General features: G+C 37.1%; 2 protein-coding genes across 2 annotated transcripts; one reads left to right on the forward strand and one right to left on the reverse strand.

Annotated features, from left to right (window-relative positions):
* Positions 1–2,065: 2,065 nt before the first annotated feature.
* Positions 2,066–23,081, forward strand: LOC148842878 (FAD/NAD(P)-binding oxidoreductase). The gene is made up of 13 exons (XM_088956761.1): positions 2,066–2,484; positions 5,260–5,302; positions 5,624–5,699; positions 5,952–6,011; positions 6,184–6,234; positions 11,088–11,142; positions 11,377–11,447; positions 11,533–11,584; positions 19,393–19,470; positions 20,476–20,565; positions 20,702–20,815; positions 22,541–22,609; positions 22,702–23,081. The coding sequence occupies exons 1-13, from the start codon at positions 2,317–2,319 to the stop codon at positions 22,756–22,758; spliced, it is 984 nt and encodes a 327-aa protein (XP_088812887.1). The 5' UTR covers positions 2,066–2,316; the 3' UTR covers positions 22,759–23,081.
* On the reverse strand, positions 22,870–25,209 carry LOC148842879 (uncharacterized). The gene is made up of 3 exons (XM_088956762.1): positions 24,951–25,209; positions 23,803–24,034; positions 22,870–23,388 (listed from the first exon to the last, which is right to left on the reverse strand). Exons 1-3 carry the CDS (start codon positions 25,040–25,042, stop codon positions 23,092–23,094), a joined length of 621 nt encoding a protein of 206 aa, XP_088812888.1. The 5' UTR covers positions 25,043–25,209; the 3' UTR covers positions 22,870–23,091.
* Between the last annotated feature and the right edge of the window lie 884 nt (positions 25,210–26,093).

Consider the following 26,093-nt stretch of genomic DNA (forward strand, 5'->3'; position numbering starts at 1 on the left):
ATAAATAATGGTTTTGTTTTTTAGTCAATTTTAAAATATATGGGTTTGTGTTGTTAAAAATATTAACACGGATCTAACTAGTAGCATTAATTAGTGAAAAATAACTTAAAATATAGGATTTAATAAGAGAAAATGGATTTAATACCTTAAGTATAAGACTTAAGGAGAGGGAATTAAATGAGGTGGAAAGTAATAATTGAAGTTACATTTTCAACCTTTACAATTAGAGATGGATTAAATACACGAATATGACCATTATAGTACCCATTATAGCTAACATTAAAACTATAGTAAAATGATTTTTATACCCTTTATCAAACAAAGAAATGGAGAGTAATTGTAGTCCAAAAAAAGTTTCACACTCCATTCACACTTTTATATATAGAGTATAGATATTTGTGTATAAATATATATTTTATCAACAAATAATGCATAATTATGTTTTAGATATGTTATATGTATTTTATATTTAATTTATGTTTTTTTTTTTAATTCAACTAGTAAAAATTGCAATTTGAGGCCAAAAAGTTTTTTTTTCATGAAAATAGTGGGGCGCCTTGGGACGCATAGATCTTGAAAAGTTATCCAAAATAAAAAAAAAAGATCACCCGAATTGAAACATTGGAGTGCAAAGTTATGGCATCCGAAAAGTTCGCATGCATTGAGTGTGCAACCTGCGACCTGATGACCGGGTCGAACGGGTCAATGGTTGAACTGTTTGGGGCAAACGATTCTTGACCAAGTTGATGGTTTTTGACTGCCTTATGGGTTTTGATTGAATTAGACCCAAAATCTTAGTGGGGTGATGGTTGAACGGTTCAACCAGTCGGGTCAATGGCGGGTTGAAAACACTTATTGTATCACATTATCTTGGACTTCTCACAAGTCACAGTCCAATTATTCATATTACAAATCATGGATCCCACATGTGTTCTAGTGTGGAGATCAAATTGGCGCCCCACAGAGGGTGCCTGACAAAGAATTCACATCTACGCCCCACATGCACATCTGAGCGTGCATTGGGAACATGTCCCATACTTGTCATTTGGAGATATTCCTAATGCACATTTTAGATGTGTTGTGGGTGTCAATGTGATCTCCCTCATAAACGCCCTACATGCACATCTCACACAACACCAATGTGATCTCCCCCACAAATGCCCCACATATACATCTCATGTGGGGGAGCTTAGATCACCTATCCACCGGACATTATAGCTATATATTGGGAATATCTTTTGTATTTACATGTTACCATTCATGGGGAGATGTTCCCAATGTACATTTGTAGTGTACTGTGGGTAGGAGATTTGGATTCCATGTGGGGCACCAATCTGATCTCCTTTTGGTTGGCTTGTTGGTCCTACATGGGTCCTATATTTTGATGTTGATTGTTGTTAATGTGTCATCTTTGAGAAGCTCTCAAACGAGTCTGGATCTGCTCCTCGTAGAGTGCGCCTTTCACTAACCTCACAACATGTATTGGCCACACATTGGAAACATCTCCTGAACTTAGATTTATGATTCATGGGGAGATGTTCCCAATATAGGGTGGGATGTAACTTTGAGGTCAGTGTGAGATGTGCTCTATGAGGAGCAAATCCCAATTCCTCTCAAAGAGCCTGGATTTTTATTTTATTTTTTTATAATTTTTCTGAACAGCCCAAGTTTTTTCCGGCCAAAGGGCTCATGTAAATCTGAACCAAAGTTAACCAAAGTTATCAAATTGATCGGTTCAGTTTCAGTTCAATTGAATCAGGATATGCTCATCACTGAGCGTACCTCACACCGACCTCATAGCCCATCTCACCGTGCATTGAAAATATCTTCCCACAAATAACAACACAAAGTACAGAAGATGTTATTAGTAAACGGTTGGATGAGACTGTGAGGTGCAAATCCGGACTCGGTGAAATTGGGAAAAAACCTCCAACTAACTAAACCGACCGAAAAACTGAAAACCGATCAACCAAACCAGTTAACCGATTGTTTCGGTTCGACCGTGAGCACCCATAGCATCACTTCCTCCATATGTATATTTTTTCATACACGCGTTTCTAAATCCGAGAACAAAAAATTCGAAATCAACGGTTCTTCGCAGCTTCCGTTCGATATCGAGACTACTTTTGTTATCTTCTACATCACGTGCATCACGCGTTGATCATTTCAGCTTCAGTTCGATATCGAGTCCAAGAATCTCTCACTCTCAAGTCATCCCAGTTCCTACTAAAACGACTCAACCAACTGGAGAAATTCAGGAATCAAAACTCAAAAGCCCTGCTCTCCCTTGTTCTATTGATCTTGTTCTCGTTCTAAATGGCTCAGTTTTTCAGGAGACTTGCGAAAGCTGCTCCTCTGGCATTCGCCAATGCCTTCAAAAATCAACCTAAATCCAAATTTGGTGGTTTTCGGATTCCCTATGGAGCAATCGCTGCTGTTTCTGGTGGAATTTCTTATTACTACTACTTTTCTTCGCCGAATGTGGTAATTTTCCTGCTGTTCGTTTTCTTTTGGCTTACTTGAATCTGTTCCAACTATGGGCTGCACTTAAATTTGACTGGAATCATGTTATTTGGGTACTTCAGAAGTTGGTATTTTTAATCTGGGTTTGGGAATACTAGGGTAATATGATCGCTTGAATTGGAGATGAGTAGGTGAAGATCACCCATCTCGAGGAAATGAAAATGTAATTATAGATGTTGGGGATATTGGTTGGTCGAAGTTTGAGAATCAAGTAATATGATTCTTCAAAGGACTACTGCACCTGTTCGTTTTAGTTTGACAAGTATGCGATTACTGGATGTTTTTTGTTGCATTTGGATTCTATGGGAACTTGCCGCAACTTGTGAATAAAATGGAGTTTGGATCGATGGATTTGATAAGATTTGATCGTAAAGTGGAATTTTCTGGGAGCCTCATTTCTATTCGCAGACAGTCATCTGGATTGTTCGTAATGCTAGTTTTATATATACTTGTTTGTTTTGCTAGATGATGCTAGTTTTATTTAAGTGTCTGTTTTATAATCTTTGAATACAATGGAAAAGGTTTCTGGGGTTAAGCTTACTTGGATTTTCTAAGAAACAGTTGCTAAGGAAGCCTGAACATAAAAGCTGCTGTGATCTACATAGTCTAGATTCTTAAGTTATTTGTTTTGGAATTGGTTATTGAGAAGTGGTATTTGGGCTTCAGGATCAGGAGCAATGGTTACCCCTCTTCTCTTAGAGCTTTTATACATTTATTTTTCTGCTCTTGTTTTTTTTTTTTTTTTTTGTGTGTGAATACAAAATCTTCAATAGAACTGGTTTAGCATTCTAGTTATATTTGCCCATGTACTGTTAGTTATTTAATAAATAATTGGTCTGCGTTGCCAAATTGCTAATTCTCTTTGAGTTTTATTGGAAATGATGACAGACGAGGTAGAGGAATTGGTTAGTTTAGACTTTGGATTGCTATCTTCATTTCGGTAGGATAACATCTTCCCTCAAAAGATGCTATTCATGTGTTTCAACTTTCAAATTTTATCCTGGACCTTGGCTGGAAACTAGCTTACTTGGTAAATTTAGGACTGAGATTTGGATCATCTATATGATTTTTTGGCCGAAAGCACATCTTTGGGAGGTTCTTTAATTTGCTTTCAGAAAATCTTAATGTGGAATTCTGGTCATACTTGCTCATGAATGTAGGTAGGGGTGATCATCAAAAACCAAAATGAACTGACGAAACCGAACCAAAAAATCTGGTTACCAAACTGATCTGTTCGGTTTTGGAAAAATCAAAGCTACTGGTTTGGTTTCGGTTAACCAATATGAAAAACTGGTAGTTAGCCGAACCAACCAGTAATATAAATATATATGCAATATATATATTTATAATATATATAATATATATAATATATAACATATAATCTATTATTTATAATATTGATATATTACATATACTTTAGTACTTATATTATATAATTATATATTATTTATAACATATATAAAAAACTCCAAAAAAAAGAAAAACTGAAGAACCAAACCGGTCAAAAACTGAACCAATCAATCAGTTAACCAATTGGTTCAGGTTTTTGGTTTTCCAAAAACAAGTGGTACCGGTTTGGTTCCAAAAAAAAGCCCCACGGCTGGGTTAACCAAACCGTGAGCACCCCTAAATGTAGGCATATTACCAAACCATGTCAGTTCCTGTTTCCTCTCCATTGGTTCTTTCTGGCTCTTTTTTTTTTTCCTTTTTGCAACCCCAGGTTCATGTATTCTATAAAGAGAAAAAGACCAAAAATGTTTATTAGGATTGATGGATTAATTATAGTTTATTATATATGTCTTTCTCTTTATTCTGGTTCCACATGCTGTGGTTTGGTAGGTACATGGATTAATAGAAATTTCTGATAAGGAAACAAAAGATAATAATAAATAAATTAGAGTATTAGACATTGAGTGCAATCAAAGAATATTGATTTTGTTAGGTTTGTTTCAATATTCAATTAGGATCAAAGTTTGTAGCTTATAAGAATTTTCTTTCGATATTGTTTAGGATGAGGAATATAGGTGAGTATTCTTTCCAAAATTATTATCACTTATTGATTTAGACAACCAATGGAAAAAATCCCAGTTGTTAAATGAACTCTTCTGGCTATATGTTCTTCCACATGTTATCAAAGAATAAGGTTGATCTTTGTTGATCTTCTGTTTTTAATTGCTATTTCCAACCGATAGCATCCTTGTTGCTCAACAAGTATTGAGTTGTATCCCTCTACAGTCTTTTAAAATTAGTTTTTATATCGTTTAGGCTGTTAATTTGAATTTTGGCAATGTACTTAGTTCCCATAGGATATGGGAACTCTACTAGGGCTGAACTGTTAGCCATCTTACAAGGCCTAAGATTGGCAAGATCTCTAAATGTAAGGAAATTTATTGTGGAGGGAGATTCAAAGGTGGTGATTACTCAGCTGAAATACAACAAACAAGGATCTTGGAGATATTGGGACTACTTGAAAGAATTAAGAGTTCTAGAAACAGAATTGGGAGCAAGCTTCCAGTGGACTTATGGGTCAGAAAATGCCTTGGCTGTTACCATGGCCAGGCAAGGGGTAAATAGGGAACAGCTGTATTAGGGCACATTGTAATAGGGGATTGTAGTGTAAGGAAAGGGAGACTTGCCCGATGGGGGTGCTATTACAGATCCTGTATTATGTACCTAACTCATTCTTTTCTACCATTTGATAAGATATTGAATGATGTAGTATTCTTTTAATTACAGGTTCAGCTAGATCATATCAATGAAGCAGTTGGTCTTAAAGTAGGTCAGATTTCTTTTCTCTCAAGCCTAACCTTTTCTATTGCAAATATGTCTCCTTTCTAATATATAAATATTCTTACAAGATAATGTAATAAACAATTTAGATGAGTTGAAATCTTCTTTCTTTAACAAAAGACTAAAAGAGGACATCAGCTTCTCATGGAAAAAAAAAGAACAAATCCTGACCCTTCTTTCATTGCTAGGCCAGGAGTTGTATTTTATAGTGATTAGTTACATGAAGCTGAAAGTCTTGCCTGTGCTGTTATATATGCTTTGTCACCCTTGGTAATAGACTCCTAACTGATGCATTTATTTCATTCTTCAGCACTCAATCCAGATAAATGGATTGAATTTAAGCTGCAAGAAACTGCAACAGTCAGCCACAATACAAAGTTATTCAGGTTTTATTTGTTGCCCTTTCTTTTTCTTTGCAATTTCTATTGAAGAAAGTTTTTTCATCTTTTTTGGTACATAGGTGTTAGGAAACTTGTTTGCATGAATCGCAGAACTTATTTATCGTCAAATTTAGTCTAATTTAATATGTCAATGCTTGGATGACTTCCTCTTAATCTTCTCTGTTGCATTTAGCTGGGTGTTGTTGTTCTTTCTTTTTTTTTTTTTTTTTGATAATTACTGTTCTTTCAATATTGCAGGTTTTCATTTGATCCCACTGCCAAGTTGGGTCTAGATGTTGCATCATGCATTATTACAAGGTATTATTTACATCATATCATATTTCCCCCTTCTATTTGAAGGAGTTTAATGCGTCCTGTAGTTTATTCATTCAAAAGTTTTTTATCTTCTGAAGCAAGAGTCTGTCTGATAGGATTTCTTATAATGATTTTGGTTATAGTTATCAATTTTAAATATTCTTGTGATTTACAGGGCCCCACTTGGAAAAGATTCTGAAGGCAAAACAAAATATGTGATTCGCCCGTAAGTCTTTCTGTTCCAATCATAATGTACTTTATTGACACCACATTGTTTTCAGAACCCATCTTTGTCATTATCATGATAAACACTAGCCACACCTAATATATGAAGAATTGCTATTTCCTAGCTGTCCTGCTTTACGATGATTTAAATATTTCTTCATTTATTATGGTGATGTAAAATTTTGATTACTTTCTTCTACTGATTCATATTACCAATAGCGCATGTCTAAGATTGTATTTAGGTATTACCAATAAAAAAAGATTATATTTAAATAAATGAAGAACCCATCGTTTCAGGAATAGATCTTATATGTAATGCTGGAGCTCTTTGTGTATCTATGCATACAAGGTATTCATTTTAGTTGATGCACAGCTCCTTGTTGTGCAGATTTGGTTTCGCTTTTGTCTAATTTATTACTTCACCTTGTTGTGCAGACAAAATCATTTGCTTTTGTCTAATTTTTTTAGGTCTTTTTGGTCATTATTGCATTATGGTTATCTGTTGGGTTAATTTTGATAGAATGGCCACTTTGTGCCAAAAAATGCTGAAGGTTATGTTTGTATCCAGTCTACCCCTCCCAAGAGCCCATATAGCTGGGACCAAGATTGGGTAATGCTCTTTAATTTTGTTAGTTTTGATGCCTTCTACTTACCAATTGGGGTTATCCTTGTTATGAAAATTATGATGAGCTTAATTTGTATGTATTAACTTTAGAAACCTGATGGGTTGTGTCTGTCTATTAATCTAAAATGAGTTTTACTCAGTTTCTCTTCTCCCCATGAGAATCTAAAGATGTTAACATTTGTTAAAACTAAAACATGATATCTGGACATAAGCAATCCTTGCAAACAAATGTCTCTCACCTTCAGATGATATCTTGGAAGTTAGGAATTGCTAATTCATTAGTTTGAGACTTTGTTTTTCATTTTCCACATTATGCCTAAACTGAAAATTTGATAGCATGTGCCCAGAACCATAGAGTCAGTGTTTGGAATTACTAGTGAGTTTTTAACAATTGATAGTGGAGATGCTAACTTTTACAAGCATTTTCCCTATCAAGGAAGAAAATTATCACCCAAAAGGCCTCTAAATGACTTGTTGCAAATAAAAATGAAGACATTATTTCTTTTTATTATCAAATATTAAATGAAATTCTTGCCCAAAAAACATAAAATGAAATTATAACTAAAACCTAACACAGAGAAAAAAAAGTAGCCAGAATTAAGTGGCAAATATAATTAATGAAGACATCATTTATTTTTATTATCAAATATTAATGAAATTCTTGCCCAAAAAACATCAAATGAAATTATAACCAAAACCTAACACAGAGAAAAAAAAAGTAGCCAGAATTAAGTGGCAAATATAATTAGTGAGAAATATGAAACTTTTTTTTTTTTATATTGTTGATAGATTTGATTGAGAGATCATAGAATACATGGAGCATTTCATGAGTTTAGTTTTGAAATGCCATCTTGATAAGATAATTGCATAATTTTCACATTAACATAAACTTAACAAAAAATAAGGGTACACATGACAAGCTAGACAAGTAGTTCCAATATAACAACTGTCTGAACAGTCTAGTAGAATAACAGATGACCACTAGACCTGTTCATGGGTCAGGCCGGGGTGGGTTCAGGTCGGGCTATGCCTATGTATCAACAGAATACATTCAGCCCCAAGCTCGAGCCTGGCCCGACCATCAGGCCTAGGTCTTGAGCCCGAGCTCAAGCCTGGCCAGAAATTTGAAAACAATTTTTTTTTTCTTTTTTTATTCAATAAAAATGTTTTATTTATATTAAAAACCTTCAAAACTCAAAAATAATAAACATCTCACTATTACTTGAAAAAAAAGAGAAGAAGAACAAAGAAAAAATATTGCATATATATATTTTTATTAAATAAAATATGTTTTTTATTATTTAATATATAGTATCATGTCGGGCTCGGGCTCAAGCCGGGCTTTTTTGAGAAATCCCGAGCCTGGCCCGAAAAAGGTCGGGCCCAGTGCTTTAGGCCCGAGCCCGAGCCCGCAGACCTAAAATTATGACCAAGCCCAACTTATAACGGGCCGGGCCATTGGGCTAACCAGCCCATGAACAGGTCTAATGACCATAGTTGTTCTGCTTTGGCATGTGGTCAAATGGGAAATTAAGATTTTCAATTTTTTTCTAGTGTTGTCAATGAGGCAAGCAAGCCTTTTGGGCCTGAACTCCAAGGAAGTTTGACCAATCATTCAAGACAATTTTCTTCTACAACTGGAGGGGTAAATTTCTTCTTAGATAGTTTTGTTTCCATTTGTTGAATCTGTAATCCCACTTGGATCAGAACCACTTGTTGGAGTAGAGTTAGAATCCATCAGATGGATGGCTGGCTGAAATTTCAAAAAAAATTTCTAACCTTTTCGGGAACCGATTTCCTAGTAAATTTGAAATTTAAAATTTTGGGATCGTTCTTGCATTGAACCGGACCATATTTGAAACCAAGGAGAAGGGAGATTATATATGATATAGAGACCACAAATCACAACTCCCAAGGCGGTAGTTCACACCCAATATTAGTCCTAAAACCGGCCTCCAACTGAAGATGGTGCAGTGTATAGAGAACTGATTCAGCAACACTTGATTTCAGCAAATCTGTTATGCAACTTGCTTGGATTGAGTAGGGTAATTGAGCCTGCTATTCTTTCATGTTTTTCTTGCAAAAACAAAGAAGAAAACTAATCTAAATCAGTTCTTGAAAGCCTAGGTCATTCTAGGGTTTCTTGGGAGACAAAAGAAAAGAAGAGAGAACAAGAGAGAGAGGTAGTCTAGTCTTGTTTGCCATCTTCTCCTTTTATCTCTTAATGGAGCACACTCCTATTCTAATTAGGAGATTATCCAGACCTGAATTGGATTTGGACTCTTTTAACAATTAAATATTATCCTCTTGAGAGGATAAGTGCTCCATACCTAATACCAAACCCATATTTGATCCAATGTGATAGCTTAAATTAATCTTATTAATATTAGGCCTTTGGTCCATTTTCTTCAAAGGCTCATGACCCTAGGTGTTGCATGGCCACTTTAGGCCTGACATTGTATGGTGTGGGCCATGGGACCCCACAAAGGTCTCACTCAAGTCCATAAGGGTCCGACCCCACTTCTAAAAGAGGCTATGCCGAATTCACTATTCAGAGTAGTGAACCCTTGAGCCAATCAACATAGACTCAATCTGGGCCCAACATTTACACCTAAATGATCATTGGATTCAGCCACCCTATGAAGCCCATCAGGTAATCAGCCCTGTAATGGTCTCTTACACTTAATCTCTCGGCCCATAATGATCAGAACACTGCTCGACAGGGAAGGACCTATCCTCTGGCTGCAAGGTGCAGTGCCACACTCTTTGCTCAGATGGATCCTGGGATTAAAACCTTTTGCAAATATTTTTCATAAAATAGTATTATAATGTATAAATACATTTTGCAAAACCAGATTTCAAATACATTTGAAATCCATTGTTGGCAGTTTAGGTTTCCATTAGAGAGAGTGTAAACCCTGATATTCACCTTGTCCGACAAAGGGGCCGATTCTATAACTATGATCACCTGCTCAAGTGATTTCCCAAACTGCTCCAACATGCCCAGGTATTTGACCCTTGATGGATCTCATTGATTGTCACATCAAAAACACCCTAGTCCAACACTTAGTGCAGTACCATAATCAAGTCTAGGGTTATGTATAAATTTCCACTTTTGTCCATCTATCTCTAAGGTCCAAGACATAATTAGAAATCGGTCCGGGTTCAGTGTTTCTTCCAAACACACACTGCTTGTGCTTGGGGTCTAACCTAATAGCTGAGACAACCTGCTCCAACTGTTTGGCAGCACACTAGTGTTAGCCTTGTCAGGATAAACTCTCCAAGTCTAACGGCGGAGAACATTCTAAACTAACACGAGTCTCATAAGTGTCCAGTTTAAGGGGTAATACACAGAAAACATACCAATATCAACATGAAACAATAATGTACTTTATTCATGTACAAATAAATCTTTATGTACATCAGTCTGATTGGAGCTAAGGGCATAAACTGTCTAACACCAATCACCTTTGTATCACACATTACCTCCAAGGTGACATTTTCAAAGTTCATCGTGAGTATTTTGAGGGTTTCTCCTTTTGAGTGGTTGGCCCAACACCAAAATTTGCAATCAAGACATCATCCAACCTTAATCTCTCTATTTTAGGTCAACAATTTGAGTTAAATTTTACTTTTGTGGCCCAACACTTTTTGTTTCGATCTCTGCATATGCTCTTTTATTCTTTATTTTTTATACATGTTCAGTGAGCAGGTGATTTAATCTAAAATTTCTCCACTTTCTTATTTAGAGATTTGTAATGCATTATGTTCACACTATTGTTGAGCCAATCTCAACAAGCTAAAGATGGTAAAAGATGCACCTTTTTTTTCATTAGACCCACCTCTAGCAAAAGTAAAATTGACTACAATATTCTAAATGTGCTTGAAGAATAGCCAAAGGACAATTATGCAATTTACACCTATCTAAGTCTATCCAAACATTTATTCAGTTACTCCATAAAAAGTAACATTGAAGGAAGAGTAGGATCCTGGATGCACTTACTGTATATGTCAAGAAGGGCAAACATCACTATTAAAGCCTATTGTAGATATCCCCTTTTAAGATCATAACTGAAAGAACTAAACATCAACAAATAAATTCTGGCATGGACTTGGTTTCAAGATGTTAAATGATGCACTTACATTATTGATGTGATTCCTTGTTAACTTTCTTGTCTTCATAAACATAAAAGACTGCTGATATTTTCTTGTTTATGATCCATGTTTAGATATACTCCAATATCAGATCCAGATTCTAAGGGATATTTTGATTTACTGATCAAGGTATACCATTTCCAATTACTGCTTTTATTTTTTATTGGGCGTTTCCAATGTAGTGATATTTCCATTATGTGTTCCAGCTTGTATTTTTTGCTTTTGATTAATAAATCCTATTTGATCTTGTTACTGATAAAAAAATTATTTTTCAAAGTTTTACCGACAACTGTTATAGATTTCTTTCTTTAAAGAGCAATTCCTTTCATGAGAATCTTGAACTTATTCTATGCAATGGTGCAGGTTTATCCTGAAGGAAAAATGAGTCAGCATTTTGCAAGCTTAAAACCAGGGGATGTACTGGAAGTCAAAGGGTTGCATCTTTATACCTTCTGTCTAATTGTTTCTAAACTGCTGCAGCCTTTTACCTTATAATCATTTGGATTTTCTGTCTTGCAGGCCAATTGAAAAGCTTAGATACACTCCAAATATGAAGAAAAAAGTTGGCATGGTAAGGGAAAGGCATCTGGAGATCCAGAACTAAATTCATTTGTTTTAGCTTTTCTTTCAAGTCTTGTGTTGTTATGTAATAGCTTGAAATGAATTCATTTGTCATCATATTGAAATCGAATACCCTAAACCCACATATCATCTTATTGGGGTAAAGAGGCCAGAGGTTGAAGTCAGGTTTATCTTTGGTAGATCTGGTATTTAATTTTGTGTGGCATTTCTAATTAGGCAAGTGATTATGAAAAACCAGGAAATATGCACTACTTGTACTGCCTAGGCTTAGAACATTAGGTTTCTCTGCTATTGCTTTGGTATTTAATTTACTCTATGCTTCAGGTAAAATGTTTTCTAGCGTTCATCAGTTAACCCACCCATTATATTATTCTAGCTTTCTACTTCATGCAATTTTTTCCATTTTTCATTGACGTTTGATTTTATATTACTATCTGAATTTATTGAACATTATTTTCTGTTGCCTGTGCATCACCAGGGCAGGCCAAATAGTCGAAGCATCACATCGTGCATTGACTACATTGCAAGAAACATGGGGTCTCATAGAAGCATAACTGGTTCTAATTTCCAAATAGTCTTTGTAAAATCATGGTTTCCAATCATAGCAACATGACTTACACTGAATAGAGCTTAAATTCCTTGAGTAGAGTATCATGCATTACACTAGAATGTTAAATTGATTTTTATCAGAAGTATCATCAAGCAGGATGTTTTTTTGAGAGGAATTTAACCAGATTTCATTGAGGGAATAAAGGGTACATGAGAAGATGTACAAAACAGGGGAAGAACCCCAAAAGATTACAGAGGAGGAAGCTTGTCACTATACAAATGATCCAAAAACACGCCACATTTTGCTAAGTCATCTGCTATATGATTTAGTTCCCTAGGAATCCAAGCTAATTTTGCATTCAAAGTCCAAGGAGTCCCAAGCCTCTGCCAAGTAGTGGTTCAGTCTCCAAGGTCCCCTTTCCTTATCCCTTAACCATTTTATGGTATTTGCTGAGTCACCTGCAATGATTAAGTTCTGGATTCCCAAATTTTTTATTATTCTGATTCCTGTGAGAGCTGCCATCACTTCAGCCTTTGTGGAATCAGCCAGTCCGATTGGACCACTGAAGGTCCAGCATATGTTACCCCTTTCGTCCCTCACTATGCCTCCAATTCCAGCTAAGCCAGGATTTCCCAAAGCACTTCCATCGAAGTTTAGGGTCACCTCTCCATCACTGAGAAAATCTGGTTGTCTCAAGGTTATTTGATGAGGGTGAGGGAGAAACAGAGAGCGGTGAGCATCTCTATTGAGGTCATTGACTGAGTCCTTTGAACAGATCTGAATTGACAGTCCAGAGGTTGCAAAGGTAAGAAATGTCTGAAATTAACTCTTCAAGGGGCTGAGTTTATTGTCAAAGAGGCGTTTATTTCTCTCGTCCCAAACTCCCCACATATCTCATGTAGCACGGATTGCCAATAAACTTGACCCCTTGTCACTGATGCAAGAAGTCCAGAATGTCCTCTGATATAACCCATCTGTATCCTGCCATTCTCAAAAAATGAAACCAAATGTTTTGGGTGAATTTACAGTGGCAGAGGATGTGATCTGTTGATTCACCATCACTAAAACATAAAATTCATACACAAGGAGAGATAGACAGTCTTCCCAAATACTTCTTCTGTAAGAGATCACAAGTGTTTAGTCTCTGAAGACAAGCTTCCCATACAAAGAAGCAGACTCTTGAAGGGATATGGCTGCACCAGATCTTCTTGAAGGGGAAGGAGTTGTTCGCCAGCTATCAGAACCTTGAACATAGACTTAGAAGAAAATTCACCAGTAGGATGGGGTGTCCAGATTTGGGTATTAGGGGAGGAGGGGGAGATGTAGGCTTCTTTCAGGGTCTGAAGTAAGGCAATTAGTTCAGAAATCTCCAGGTCCCTTCTTGGTCTTATAAGGCAATGGTTTAGGGTGTTCTCAGCAGTTTGGTCTGGAAGTCAAGAAGAGACAGTGGCTTCTTGGTTAAAAAGTCTGGGGAATGAGGCTGCAAGGGTAGTTTCTCCCCACCAGAGGTCTTTCCAGAATTTTATTTTAGATCCATTACCCACTTTATATCTTATAAAGGGAAAGAAAAAAGAGTGAGTGGAGATTATACCTTTCCAAGGATTTGGTGACTTTATCCTGTTCAAATGGAGATTTCTATCCCACCCACTTGTGTTTGACCTGTATTTGCTCTGCCAAAGAGCATTGGATTCTTTAGGGAACCTCCAAAGCCATTTTCCTAAGAAGAGGAATTTTTTTCTTAAGTACCCAATTCCCAAGCCTCCTTCCTCTTTAGGCTTGCAAACATGTTCCCAACTGACTAAGTGGCTTCTTTTCTCCCCACCTCCTTCCCAAAGAAAGTTCCTTTGGAGCTTCTCAATCTGATTTTTGACCTTGTTTGGGAATTGGAAGACCGAAGGGAAGTAGACTGGCAAGTTTTCTAACGAGGCCTTTAAAAGGGTAAGCCTACCCCCTTTTGAAAGATGACATTTCTTCCAAGATGCTAATTTCTTCTCACATTTCTCTACCACTAGCCCCTAGAAGTTTGACAGATTTTGGATTCCCTCCTAGAGGCATACCTAAATAGGAAATAGGAAGGTTCTCCACTTTGCAACCCAACAAGGATTTAAAGCTTTCTAGAAGCTCCTCTTTCACTGAGTTTAGAGCTACTATACTATTTTTGCAAAAGTTAACCCTTAAGCCAGTGATGAGCTTGAAGCATTCAATTATCCTTTTGGTGTTTGTGATGTTAACTAGGGAGGCATCCAGGAACAAGATTGTCATCAACAAATTGTAAATGCGAAACATGAATCTTGTCCCTTCCCACTTCAAAACCTTTCACCAAATTAAGAAGAGTAGCCTTATTAAACAGATGATTGAATATGTTCATCCCCAAAGTGAATAGAAAAGGGGAGAGTGGGCAACCTTGTCTGAGACCCCTGCTAGCCTTGAAGTAGCCTTTTGGTTCACCGTTTATCAATATTGAAAACCATGAAGAACCAATACATCCTTTGATCCACCTGATCCATTTTTTGCCATAGCCTCTCATCTTCAAGCAATCTAAGATACACTCCCAATCCACTTTATTGTAAGCCTTTTCCTGATCTAGTTTGACAAGGACCCCTAGATTCCCAGAATTTTTCCTGTCTTCCATACACTCATTTGCGATTAGAATGCTTTCCACAATTTGTCTCTCTTTTACAAAAGCAATTTAGTCTTCTTGCCAAAAGCAAAGTGCTCCCTATCAGGCTTATTGGTCTGAAGTCTTTAACTTCCAAGACTCCCGCTTTCTTTGGGATGAGACAAAGAAAGATTGAGTTTAGGCCTTTATTGACAATGGCGGAAGAGTGAAAGTCCTTGAAAAAATCCATCAGATCTGACTTTACTATTTCCCAACACTTTTGGAAGAAAAAAATGGGGAAGCCGTCCGGCCTAGGAGCCCTATCTCCATCCATACTAAAGACTACCTCTTTAACTTCTTCCTCTTCAAAGCTTCTTTCCAGCCAAGCTCTCTTGTCAGCTGATAAAGTCGAGCCTTCCCATCTATTCAAAGTAAATTCGCTATTACTTTCCTTGGAGTACAGGCCTTTGAAGTAGGAGAGAAAGGATTCCTTAATTTCCTCGGGGCTCTCACTTCCCTTTGGTTCACTTTCAGCTTAGAGATGAAGTTTTTCTGCGCCTTCCCGAAGCATAAATGTGGAAAAATCTGGAGTTGTTGTCTCCTTTCGGCCACCTCACTTTCGATCTCTGTCTCCAATAGATTTCTTCTCTTCCGATCAGCTCTTCTACCTTTGCTTAGCTCATCTAGGGTGCCATTTTGTTCTCTGCTATCTAACTCCTCTAACTCCATGAGAATTTTTTTCTTCTCTTCTTCAGATGCTTTAAATTCCTCTCTTCTCCAAGCTTTGAGATTTCTCTTTAGGACTTTTAATTTTTGTAACAACCTGAATCCAGCCCAGCCCTCTACTTTGCACTCTTCCCAGCAAGCAGCAACCTTCTTGTTGAAGTCTTTATGAGATAACCAGAATTTTTCCAATCTGAATGGGGCCTTTCCTTTGATGATCCTTTCAGTGTTCAGCAGGATAGGCCAGTGATCTGAAGTGCACCATGGGCGAAGTTCTTGGAACAGGTTGGGGAATTTCTCCATCCAGTCCTGACTCCTGAGAGAGTAGAAATCTGTCCAGTCTACAGCTTATGGCATTTTCTTGCATGTTTGACCAAGTGAAGAGTCCATTATTAAGGGGGAAGTCACACAGATTGTGTCTAGATACGAAGTTAGAAAAATTCCTCATACTTCTGGTCGGGACTCTACCATTGGAGTGTTCTTGACTAAATCTGATGATGTTGAAGTCTCCTGCTACACACCATGGGATATCTTCCTCATGCAGAGAGTCCAGTTCGTCCCAAAATCTTTCTCTATCAGATGGGGAGTTGGGGCCGTACACTCCAGTTAGAATCCAACTAAAACCATCTTTGATGTTAGTGAACAAAACCGAGGTCAAGAATTCCCCTTTATCAATCTCCAGATCCGATATTTCTTCTTCCTTCCAAGCTAGGATGGTTCCACCTACAGAACCCACTGCTGGAACAGCAGTCCATTTTCTTCCCCTTATTCCCCAAATGGCTTTCATAAGTTTTCTATCAATTATTTCCTTTTTTGATTCTTGGAGTATAATTATGTCTGGGTTTTCTCTTTTCAGAGTTTTTTCACTATACTTCTTTTGAGCTGACCTCCCAAACCTCTGAAGTTCCAGCTGAAGACCTTCATTGAGTCACTCTTACTGAAATCCCTTTAATTGTCCATTAATCCCCACTAGAGCCTTTTTAATTCTCTTTTGGGACCCTTTTTCTGCTTTCCTCCTTATGCTTTCCCGATTTGATCTGTTCTTTCTTAGTTATTTTCCGTTTCTCTTCTCCTTTCTCTTTTCTTTCAATTCCCAAAGCTCCAGCAATGTTAATATCTCCTGTATTCTCCACCACCTTCCTACCAATGCTAGATGGCACATCTGTCTGAAGTGGAACATTCTGCTTTGGGTGGGATGACATTCCATTTGAACCTGAAAAACAAGATGGAGAAGAAAGACAATGAGAGACAATGGGGAGAAAATGAGTATGAGGATTAGGAGAATCAGAAAAATGAGGGGCAGATGATCTCCCTAAGTGTTTCTGAGGATTTTGGCACTGACTATGAAAGGGGGTTGGCGAAAGTCTTCCTTGTCTACAAACATGGGTGTCTGAGTCTGAAGTCGATCCATATTCTGGATTGACTAGTTGTGTCTGCTCGAGTATCTCCACACTTCCCCAAGGATCTTTCCTTGCGAACAGTCCCTTTGCCCTTTTGAAGGCTGTTTCTCGAGGATCTGGTTCTGCATCTGTTGCATACGAACTAAGGTCTTCCTCTGAATCATCTTCTTCGTTGGAGGAAGAAGAACCAGAGCTCACTGAAGGAGTAGAAGCCCTGAATGCGTTTCCCTTGTACCGGATAGTGGGTGTAAGTTTCTTTAGGGGGGGCGGGGGGCAGGACTGTCCGACTTCCTTCTTTTAGACTCTTTGAGAGCTTTAGTCTTAATGGGGAAATAGAGCTCCTGTGTTGCTGCTCGGACTCCCGCCACTGGCTTTTCTTCAACATTACGCAAGTCTCTGTTCGATCAGACTTCGGAGCTGCTAAGGGGGATTTGCCATGTGGATGAGTGCCATTAGAGTGAGTCAGCTCGGTGGGAAAGGGAGGTAGCTCGTTCGTCTTCTTGACCTCCATTGAGAGGTAGAACCAAACCTCTCTGTCAAGAATGGGAATCGATTGAGGGAATGCATGGATGCCATGATTTTTCACCTTGATTCTAGCAAAGCTTAACTCAGAAAGGTTCAACAATCTGGGGTCTATCTCTTCAAGGCCTCCGCAAAGATCTCCGATTAGGGAGAAGGTTTTCTCCGTCCATAGGTGGAAGGGGAGGCATTGTAGCTTCAACCATCCTTTAAAACTCAATTGTTCTGGGATTGCGTTTATCTTTGGCCACCACCATTCTATCTGAACCCAATCGCCAAAGACAAAGATTGATTTTAGCTTAGTCCAGGACAGCGCCAGATCTTCTGTGGGGGCAAAACCCAGTGCTCTGTTTTTTTTTTTTTTTTCAAAGGGGAGCAGTTTCAGCAGATTTTTGAGTGTGGGTTCACAGACAACCCTAGCTTAACTTCTTTCCAGTTAGCGAGGGAGGCTTTGAACACACAAAAGCCCGTTTCCAGTTTCCGAAAGGTTTGTCTTGATGGACAATAGACAGGAATGCAGAACCCCCAGTCTTGATTATCTTGCTTTTGGCTTCAAGTGAGGGAAAGAGGTCCGACGAGAGATTTTCAAGACGGGGGTTCACTTTGGAAGGACAAAAGCAGTCAAATAACCAGATGAAAGATTTCCAACCTCCAGTTGTTGGCTCTTCTGGGATACAAATGTTCCTTACCTTGTCTACTTTTTCCCATCTACTGAGACAAATGAATCTCCCCCATTTATTTTTGATAAAACTCAGATTAGATGTTCGCATAAGTTCAGATCAGAAGAAAGAGAAGAGGAAAAGAAGAAGAAGAGAGAGAAGAAAGAGAAGGAGAAGAAGAAGGAGAAAAGGTCACGGCCGAACCAGAGAGAATTTTTCTAATCCCTTCTTTTATTTATATTCTTCTAAGGTATACAAGAATTACCATTGTGCCCTCACTTAAGTGAGAGTCACATCAGCTGAACAATTCATATATAACTAAACATAAAAGACTATACTACCCTTGTACAGCCGACTATAACAATTTTTTTTTTAAGTTGTAGGTAAAGGATTCGTCCTTTGTTAACTCTCTTACAGTCTGCTAACAGCCTTCGCCTGTTTTCCACTGCCTCCTGAATGAAAGTTTTCATCCTTAGAATGTCCTCTTGAGACAGGACAATTCGTGTCCAAGCTCCCTTGCCTCTTTCTGTTACTGCAACTTCATCTTCTCGGTGTAGACTTCTTCGTTCAATTTCAAAGGATTTTGACCCAACAACTGCAAATCTCTTTCTCATCTTCGTTCGATTCTCAGATCCTCAAGATGCTAAAGTTGTAAATTGTGCAAATCTCTTTCGATTCTCCGGTACCCCTCAACATTTCATCACCGACCATGGTATCAGCACATACATCCAGTTCCAGAATCATTAATCCACTAAATATATTCCTTGTTTTTTATATTAATTTCTTTTTTTGTGTGAAACTTCTTTCAAAGTTGCTTAAACTAGTTAGATCCCCCCCCCAGAAAAAAAAAGATTAGTTACTTGTCCCTCTCTCTTTCATCTAGTAGAGATCTAGCATTAGTCCACTAAATTTTTTCCTTGTTTTTCGTATTAATTTCTTTTTTCTGTGAAACTTCTTTCAAAGTTACTTAAGCTAGTTAGATCCCCCCCCCCCCCCCCAAAAAAAAAAAAAAAAATAAATAAATAAATAAATAAACAAAGGAATAGCTACTGACCTCTCTTTTTCTCTCATCTAGTCTTGTTTTCTTTCCTCTTTTCTGCAAACTACAAGCAAAGGGGCTATGACTCAATTTTTGTGTGATATGTTCCTCCATGTCTTTGCTGCAACATGTTTGCTTTTGTTCCTTGAAATTGATTAAATTTAATTCTAACATTTTCAGTGCTATCATCAAAGTATGCATGTAAATTAAACATTGATATAAAACAAAAACTTACAAATGATAGATTATCTGCACTGAATTGAAGAGTGTTAAATATAATGGAGTAGTAAGAACTCTTCTTTTCTTAGATTGCAGGTGGCACTGGCCTAACACCAATGCTGCAAGTAGTCGAGGCTATTCTGAAAAATCCTGAGGACAACACTCAGGTAAGGCTGTTTTCTCTGCTCTGCTTTAATGTTTGCTGGAGGGGATGGGCAACAATTTTTGTCTTACCTTGGAAGGGGCAAATGACTTGGGTTAACCTTCCAAGGAAGGTCCAAATGAAAAATGAACGTACAAAGTGAATTCTCTTTCCTAGTTTTATAAGCTTACCGCATTTTTTATCAATATAACCATGAATTTTATTAATGAGATAAAAATATACAAGTACAACCAGGTTAAAGAAATTCATATAGAGAGAGTTAAAACCTCTTATCTCTCCCCTAATTTCCTTATTTTTATTACAATTGTGCCCAAAAGAGTAGTTGTCTCCCTACCCCTTGCTTCGCTAGTGTATCAGCCATATTGTTAGCAGTCCTATATGCTTACCACATTCTGATATAATAATTATCTTGTCTAGCTTTAGAAAAAAAGAAAGAAAACCATATTCCATTTTTTGAGTTAAATCTTAATTCTATTCGTCTTAAGATCTGTTAGTTACCTATGTCATTTTCAAGAAAAAATCCATGTGCATATGTGTCTTCTGGACAGACCTCATTCTTTTTATTGGAGTATCAGGACTTCTGCTGGATATTTTCCTTGCATTTGTAGGTAACATCTAATTATCAAAAAGTCCTTCCACTTTGTTAATTTCACCTTTATAATCTATTATATTCTTTCAGGATTTATATACCAATTGTTCATCGATACTCCTCATGAGCACCATGTGGAATGGAAACACTTGATTCTGATTTTTCATGGAATTTGAACCATCATTTCCACCACCTGAAATATATTCATCAGATGGTTAAAGAAACTGTACAGATTCGTTTTCAATAAAATCTGAAATGACCTGATTCCAATATCCTACTGAATATTAAAATGGACCCAAAGAATACCACAATGAAATTATTTTATTACCTCCAAACATTCTACAAGTTTTTGCACTCAAAATATCTGGTATGATGTGCAAGTTGCAGCCTTCTAGATGTTGTTTTCTTTTGTTATTGCAGGTATCACTCCTTTATGCCAACATCTCTCCAGAAGACATACTACTCAAAAAGAAGCTTGACATACTTGCTACAAGCCATCCAAATTTCAAGGTACTTTTAAGTTTCTGGATGAGATTATTTGCAGGGCAAAGTCCTGAAAGCGTTTGCTTGTTTGTTTGTTTTCCCCCTAATTACTACTGCTGAACAAAGAAAAAAAAACAAAGCTTACCTTGTGTCAACATACCAGGTATTTTACACTGTAGATAAACCATCTGAGAACTGGAGAGGAGGTAAAGGGTACATATCAAAAGACATGATCCTGAAAGGCTTGCCTGGCCCTGGTGATGACACACTTATCCTTGTAAGTTCTTTGATAACTGTGTATTTTTTCAAGTCTTGCTGTTTTCACTAATTCATCATCTCTATTATAAATTCATACCTGTGTGGAATGAAGATTGTCTGCCTTGTCCAAAAACCAATCACTAATTCAACAATAAACGATATTATTTATTTTTCCTGCATGCGTATGCATGTGTTTCAGTCTCCGTCCTGGACCAATCACCATTTTATTTCAACATAATTGGATCTTCCCCTAGCACTGAAGATTTTCTTGGTGGTACCCATGATTAATTTTTCACTTTTCAGTGGTAACGTAGCACTGGCCAAACCCCTACTGAAAGTAATCAAGATAATCAAATACAATGAAGGTTTATAGCACCCAATCCCCTGTCAAGTTTTCCTTTTAGTGCAATCTCCAAAATTTCTTTACCAATAATCTCCATTTTTTATATCCTACTACAAAGATACAAGGAACTCAAGCACTTATTTATATTCCAACTGTGATTCATTATCAGTTAAAGATGTTCGTCCTTTCACCAGCTTATATAGTCAGTGCCAAGGTTGTATTTGGAAAAAGGATACTGGTTTCCACAAAAACAAAGATAAGCATACCTAAGAACTCTTTCTGTATTCAGCATGTTTCTACAGCTGGACTGCAAAAATTTTAAGTTGTGGAAATGTGGAATCTATATTACCATTTCCATCCTCTGTTCCTTTTCTGTCCCATCAAAACATGAAGACTTTATCCAAAATTTTCAAATTAATGGTATTGCTCAAAGTTTAGAGTATCAATATGATACAACCAATATAGGCTGATACATATTGGATTTTGAGGTTAATGGCACATAGCGTGGGTGGAATGGCCCAGTTTCAGTGCCATTTCACCTGTATCGGGGTGTACCTAACAGTATCTGAGTGACCAATACTCATTTCATATTAACCAGATAATAATTGAGAAAGGAAAAACAAAAAAAAATTAACCATTTCCAAATGTTTACCAACTATATGCTGATAGTTCAAACTTCACATAATAATTGAAAAAAGAAAAACAAAAAAAAATATTAAAATTATAAACAACATATTCCAAGTATTAATGAAATTTAAAGGTATCTATGCATATCTTAATTCTTCCAGCATTTCAAATGTTTACCAACTATATGCTGATAGTTCAAACTTTACATAAACTATTAATACATATAGTTGTTATGTGTTCGTACCTTATTTTTAGTCATTTGAACCTCAGATCTAGTGGCATTGATGCATCTGTGGATTTATGAGTTTCTTAAGGTTCTTCCTGTCTGTCCTAACCATTCCACTTAATCCGTGCATTTCTCAAGTGTATCCCAATATGCATCTTAAAATTGTGTTTTCTATTCTACTGATACTTTGAACATTGGTATCCGTGCTATCAAGAGGCTTATCTCAGTACACACTACACTCTTTACCAAAAAAAGATGTTTAGTAGCAGCCATTCTAAAATCTCCTGAACTAATTGTAGCATCTTTTACCCCAAAAAAAGAAAAAAGAAAATGTGGCATGCTACCTTAGTGGTTTGAACCCTTCTAGTTCTACCATTGTATGGGAAATGGGAAACCCCTTTTTTTGCAGTAGTTCTTTTAAGGCTTAACCACTTGCATCAAATATTGCCATAATATTTGGAAAAAGAGGAGTGTTGATCCTGAGTCCTGACTCCTTACCTTGTTGAGAATTAAATCCTAGTTACATGGTTAACCTTGTTCTTGTCCAGGTATGTGGACCCCCTGGAATGATGAAACACATCTCAGGAGACAAGGCCAAGGACCGTTCACAAGGCGAGGTATGATAGAGCAACTTCCACATCTACCTTTCAATTTATAAAACGTTTTAAAGATTTTTCTTATTGTGCATCTTCATCTGTTTTATGTACAGTTCACAGGCCTACTCAAGGAGCTTGGATATTTGGAGGAAATGGTATACAAATTTTGAGAGACTTGGTAGAAGAAAACATCTTGCTTGTCTTCAATTCTGAAATTCTGTTCCCGCCCAAGAATATGGGAAAAAATGTCAAACTGAATTATCTTAATAGGATAGAAGTTTGATATCCAAACAGCTGAAGATTTAAATAAAAGAAATTTTTTTGAATGAATCCATTACATCTTGTAATACCCTCATCTCATCAGTTTTGATTTTAAGAATCTTTGCATAGGTTTTGTAATAGGTTGTCGTTGTCATCCTGTGCTACTCCTAACTGGCTTCTTTTGTAATGAATGAATTTGGTTGAACAGTGAAAAAACATTAAAATTTTTTAACTTCCACATCTCATTTCAGCTTTGACTTTGAAGAGCTTTGCAGGGGTTTTGCAATGGGTCGTGCTGAGCTACTCCTCATCATCTTCTTTACATCATATTTAATAGATGAGAAGCCACAGATCAATGCAACTAATATGGTTGGGTAGGCATAAATGGCTGTTGCAGGATCTGTGTTTAAAGGTTTTCCAAGTATCCCTTCCTTGATAAGACCCCAAATGACAAGAAGCGTCCCAAACAAGCTCATCCTTCCCGGTTTCAGGAGTCCCATAAGTGCTCCTGCCACAGAAAAGTAGCTCCCTGCAAGAACCTGGAAGGAAACCAAAATACAGATTAAATAACCAGAAACAGGATCAGAAATATGAACTCTAAGGTAAAGGCCGTCTTAATGACAAACTGCACATATGATGCATGTGCATGGATGTGTAAATTCTCCTGTGCAAGGAAAACAGCAATTTGATTGGCTTGAATTATTGCAAGCAACAACTATTTTGGACAGCCAGCTAGTAAAAACTCTATTTTGGCTGCTATTAAAATGACGGTAAGTTTCAAATGGGAGAAGGTTTTCTGAGTCGGATTCTTAATCAGCAATCAAAGCTATAATCTTCTGGCATACCTTGGCAGTCTGTTTTGATAGATCAAGTCTCTTCATCAGAAATAGAGCAGCGCATGTAGTTGCTCAAGAAATTAAGAAAAGCGAACAGAGCAGTTGAGAAGCAATTACCTCTAGGCGCTGGAGATCAGTCGCTGCAGATGCTTCCTTGACATTGGTTAAGTTATAGATGTTTAATAGGTCATCCCAGCTGGGTATGGTCATATTCTTGGTGAGACCATTTGCAACTGCTCCAGGGTAGAGAAGGGCCTTCACCATCACCAGAGGAAAAATCTCACTTGCTATCAGTTGAGAACATGTGACCTCTATTGGTGTTGTACACATCCCAGATAAACATGGGACCCTGTGAAACGAACAGAAAACTGGATTCCATTAATATTCCAAACAAGCAGAACCCAGCTGTTTGATTTCCCCTTCAAACTTTTTCATGTAACAAAAAAGAGAAATTTGTTCCATTTCAATCGAGTAAGCCAGGCGAAAGGAGGCCCTAGAAGCTAATGTTATCTAGTCTGTGCTTTTAAGCTTAAGAAGAACAACCTTATCTACAAGGAAAATCATGAAATCCCATTGAGTTAAACTTCAAGATATGGAAAACATGGAAAAACAAATCTATTGTCTCGCCCATTTGTTCGACGTAGTTAAAGACAACTATAAATTGACATTTCAAGGTCAAAGGAGATGCATTTATTACATGGAGAGAAAAGATACAAAATCTAGCTTCATCTTTCATGCAGGCGGAATTTGGCCTCTTCTAGGATCAATCTGAGACCAATGTAGGTGGAATTTTCTAAGATAATGCAAACCCAACATATATACAGATGAAGCACAGCATCAGAGATTCATGAAGAAGCTTTATTTTATTACTTACCGGATCGCAAGCCATGGACAAGCAAGCATAAGACCAGTAGAGGTGAACATTGCAAATTAAGGAGAAGAAGGTTTTAAACCCAGATCCTGAAAAATGGTTTGAACCATTTGTTTGGTTTTATTCCATAATTGGAATGCTTCCATTGGTGCTTCACTGATACAATCAAGGAGGGCTCCAGATTATAGAACATTTAAGACGCCCAAAGTTTCAAAACCACAGGTTTCATTTTTCATAAGATACTGTGTGAAATATTTCAGGAAAAAGAGAGACCCAGATCTTGGAACAGGCTGAGTTTCATAGTCTGGTTTGGTTTGATCTCGTAGATGAAGCTCATCCATCGTTAAGGCAACTTAGGTTATATGATTTTTAGTGGATTAGCAGTAAGACTCACCTGAAGAGAGGGATCTGAAGGATGATGAGGAGGAAAAAGGCGCGAGAAGCGATTGTGGAGATGTTGGTCGCCCTTTGCCTGGAAGAAGCCATTGTGTGTGTGTGTGTGAGAGAGAGAGAGAGAGAGAGAGAGAGAGGTTGTTTTGCTTCTCAAGCGACAAGCGTGAGAAAATGAAATCCAGAGGGTTGAAGGTGTACGTATTATGTTTCAGTTTGTCACGTTACTTTGTAGAATGCTGAATGCTCTTCCCAGGCACACATAGGATTTGACTGATTTGTCTTATTTGTATGGTTAGAATCATATTGGAGGTTTTTTCTGGTAATTGGTTAGATTGGAGATGGGGGTTGAACTTCACAGCATTTTTACAAGTAACAAACAGAAAACGAAGGCATCGTCATGGGCACAAAGGAAACATTCAGTACAAAATTTCTTTGAAACTAAAATTAAACAAATAGCCTGCTCAGTTGGTTAGAGCGTCGTGCTAATAACGCAGAGGTCGCAGGTTCGAGACCTGCATGGGCCAATTCACGTCGAAGTTTGCACTGTCAATGAATGCGAATAAGACAAAGTATTAATCTTGAATCATGCAAATCATTATTCGAATAGTAGGGGGAGGGAATAACTTTAGATAATTAATAAATATATAAACTAAATATTTTATTGATATTAATTATATAAATACATAAATTATTTATATAACTTAATTATTATATATATGAATTATATAAAGTATTTTATATATTATATATAATAATTAAATAATTAGTCGAGTTCGGATATTATCGGATTTTTGAATACCGTTGATACCTCTAATTCCATTAAGAATGGGACTATTTTGGTTCTAATTCTAGACCCCAATTCCCATGAACCAAGTATATGTTTGGTATCAATGCTGCAAATATAGTACCGTTTTCAGAGAAAACAATGTTTTTTTTTTTTTGGAAACATTATTGCGAGGTAGGACATTTCCTGGAGCAACAACAGTACATTTTGTTTGGTACTAGTACCCATTATAAGAAGTCCACATCACGTCCTCATTGGTAGCAACGAGTTGCAATATGAGAAACGCCAAATTTGGCATTGCTGCAAACCACACCTTCTTGATTTCCAAGGCGTGGCTTAGAGAATCGTTTTTCTTCCCGG

This window comes from Nelumbo lutea, chromosome 8 (genome assembly GCF_056320005.1).
Source record: "Nelumbo lutea isolate HS-2025 chromosome 8, American lotus-T2T, whole genome shotgun sequence".
Lineage (NCBI taxonomy): Eukaryota > Viridiplantae > Streptophyta > Magnoliopsida > Proteales > Nelumbonaceae > Nelumbo > Nelumbo lutea.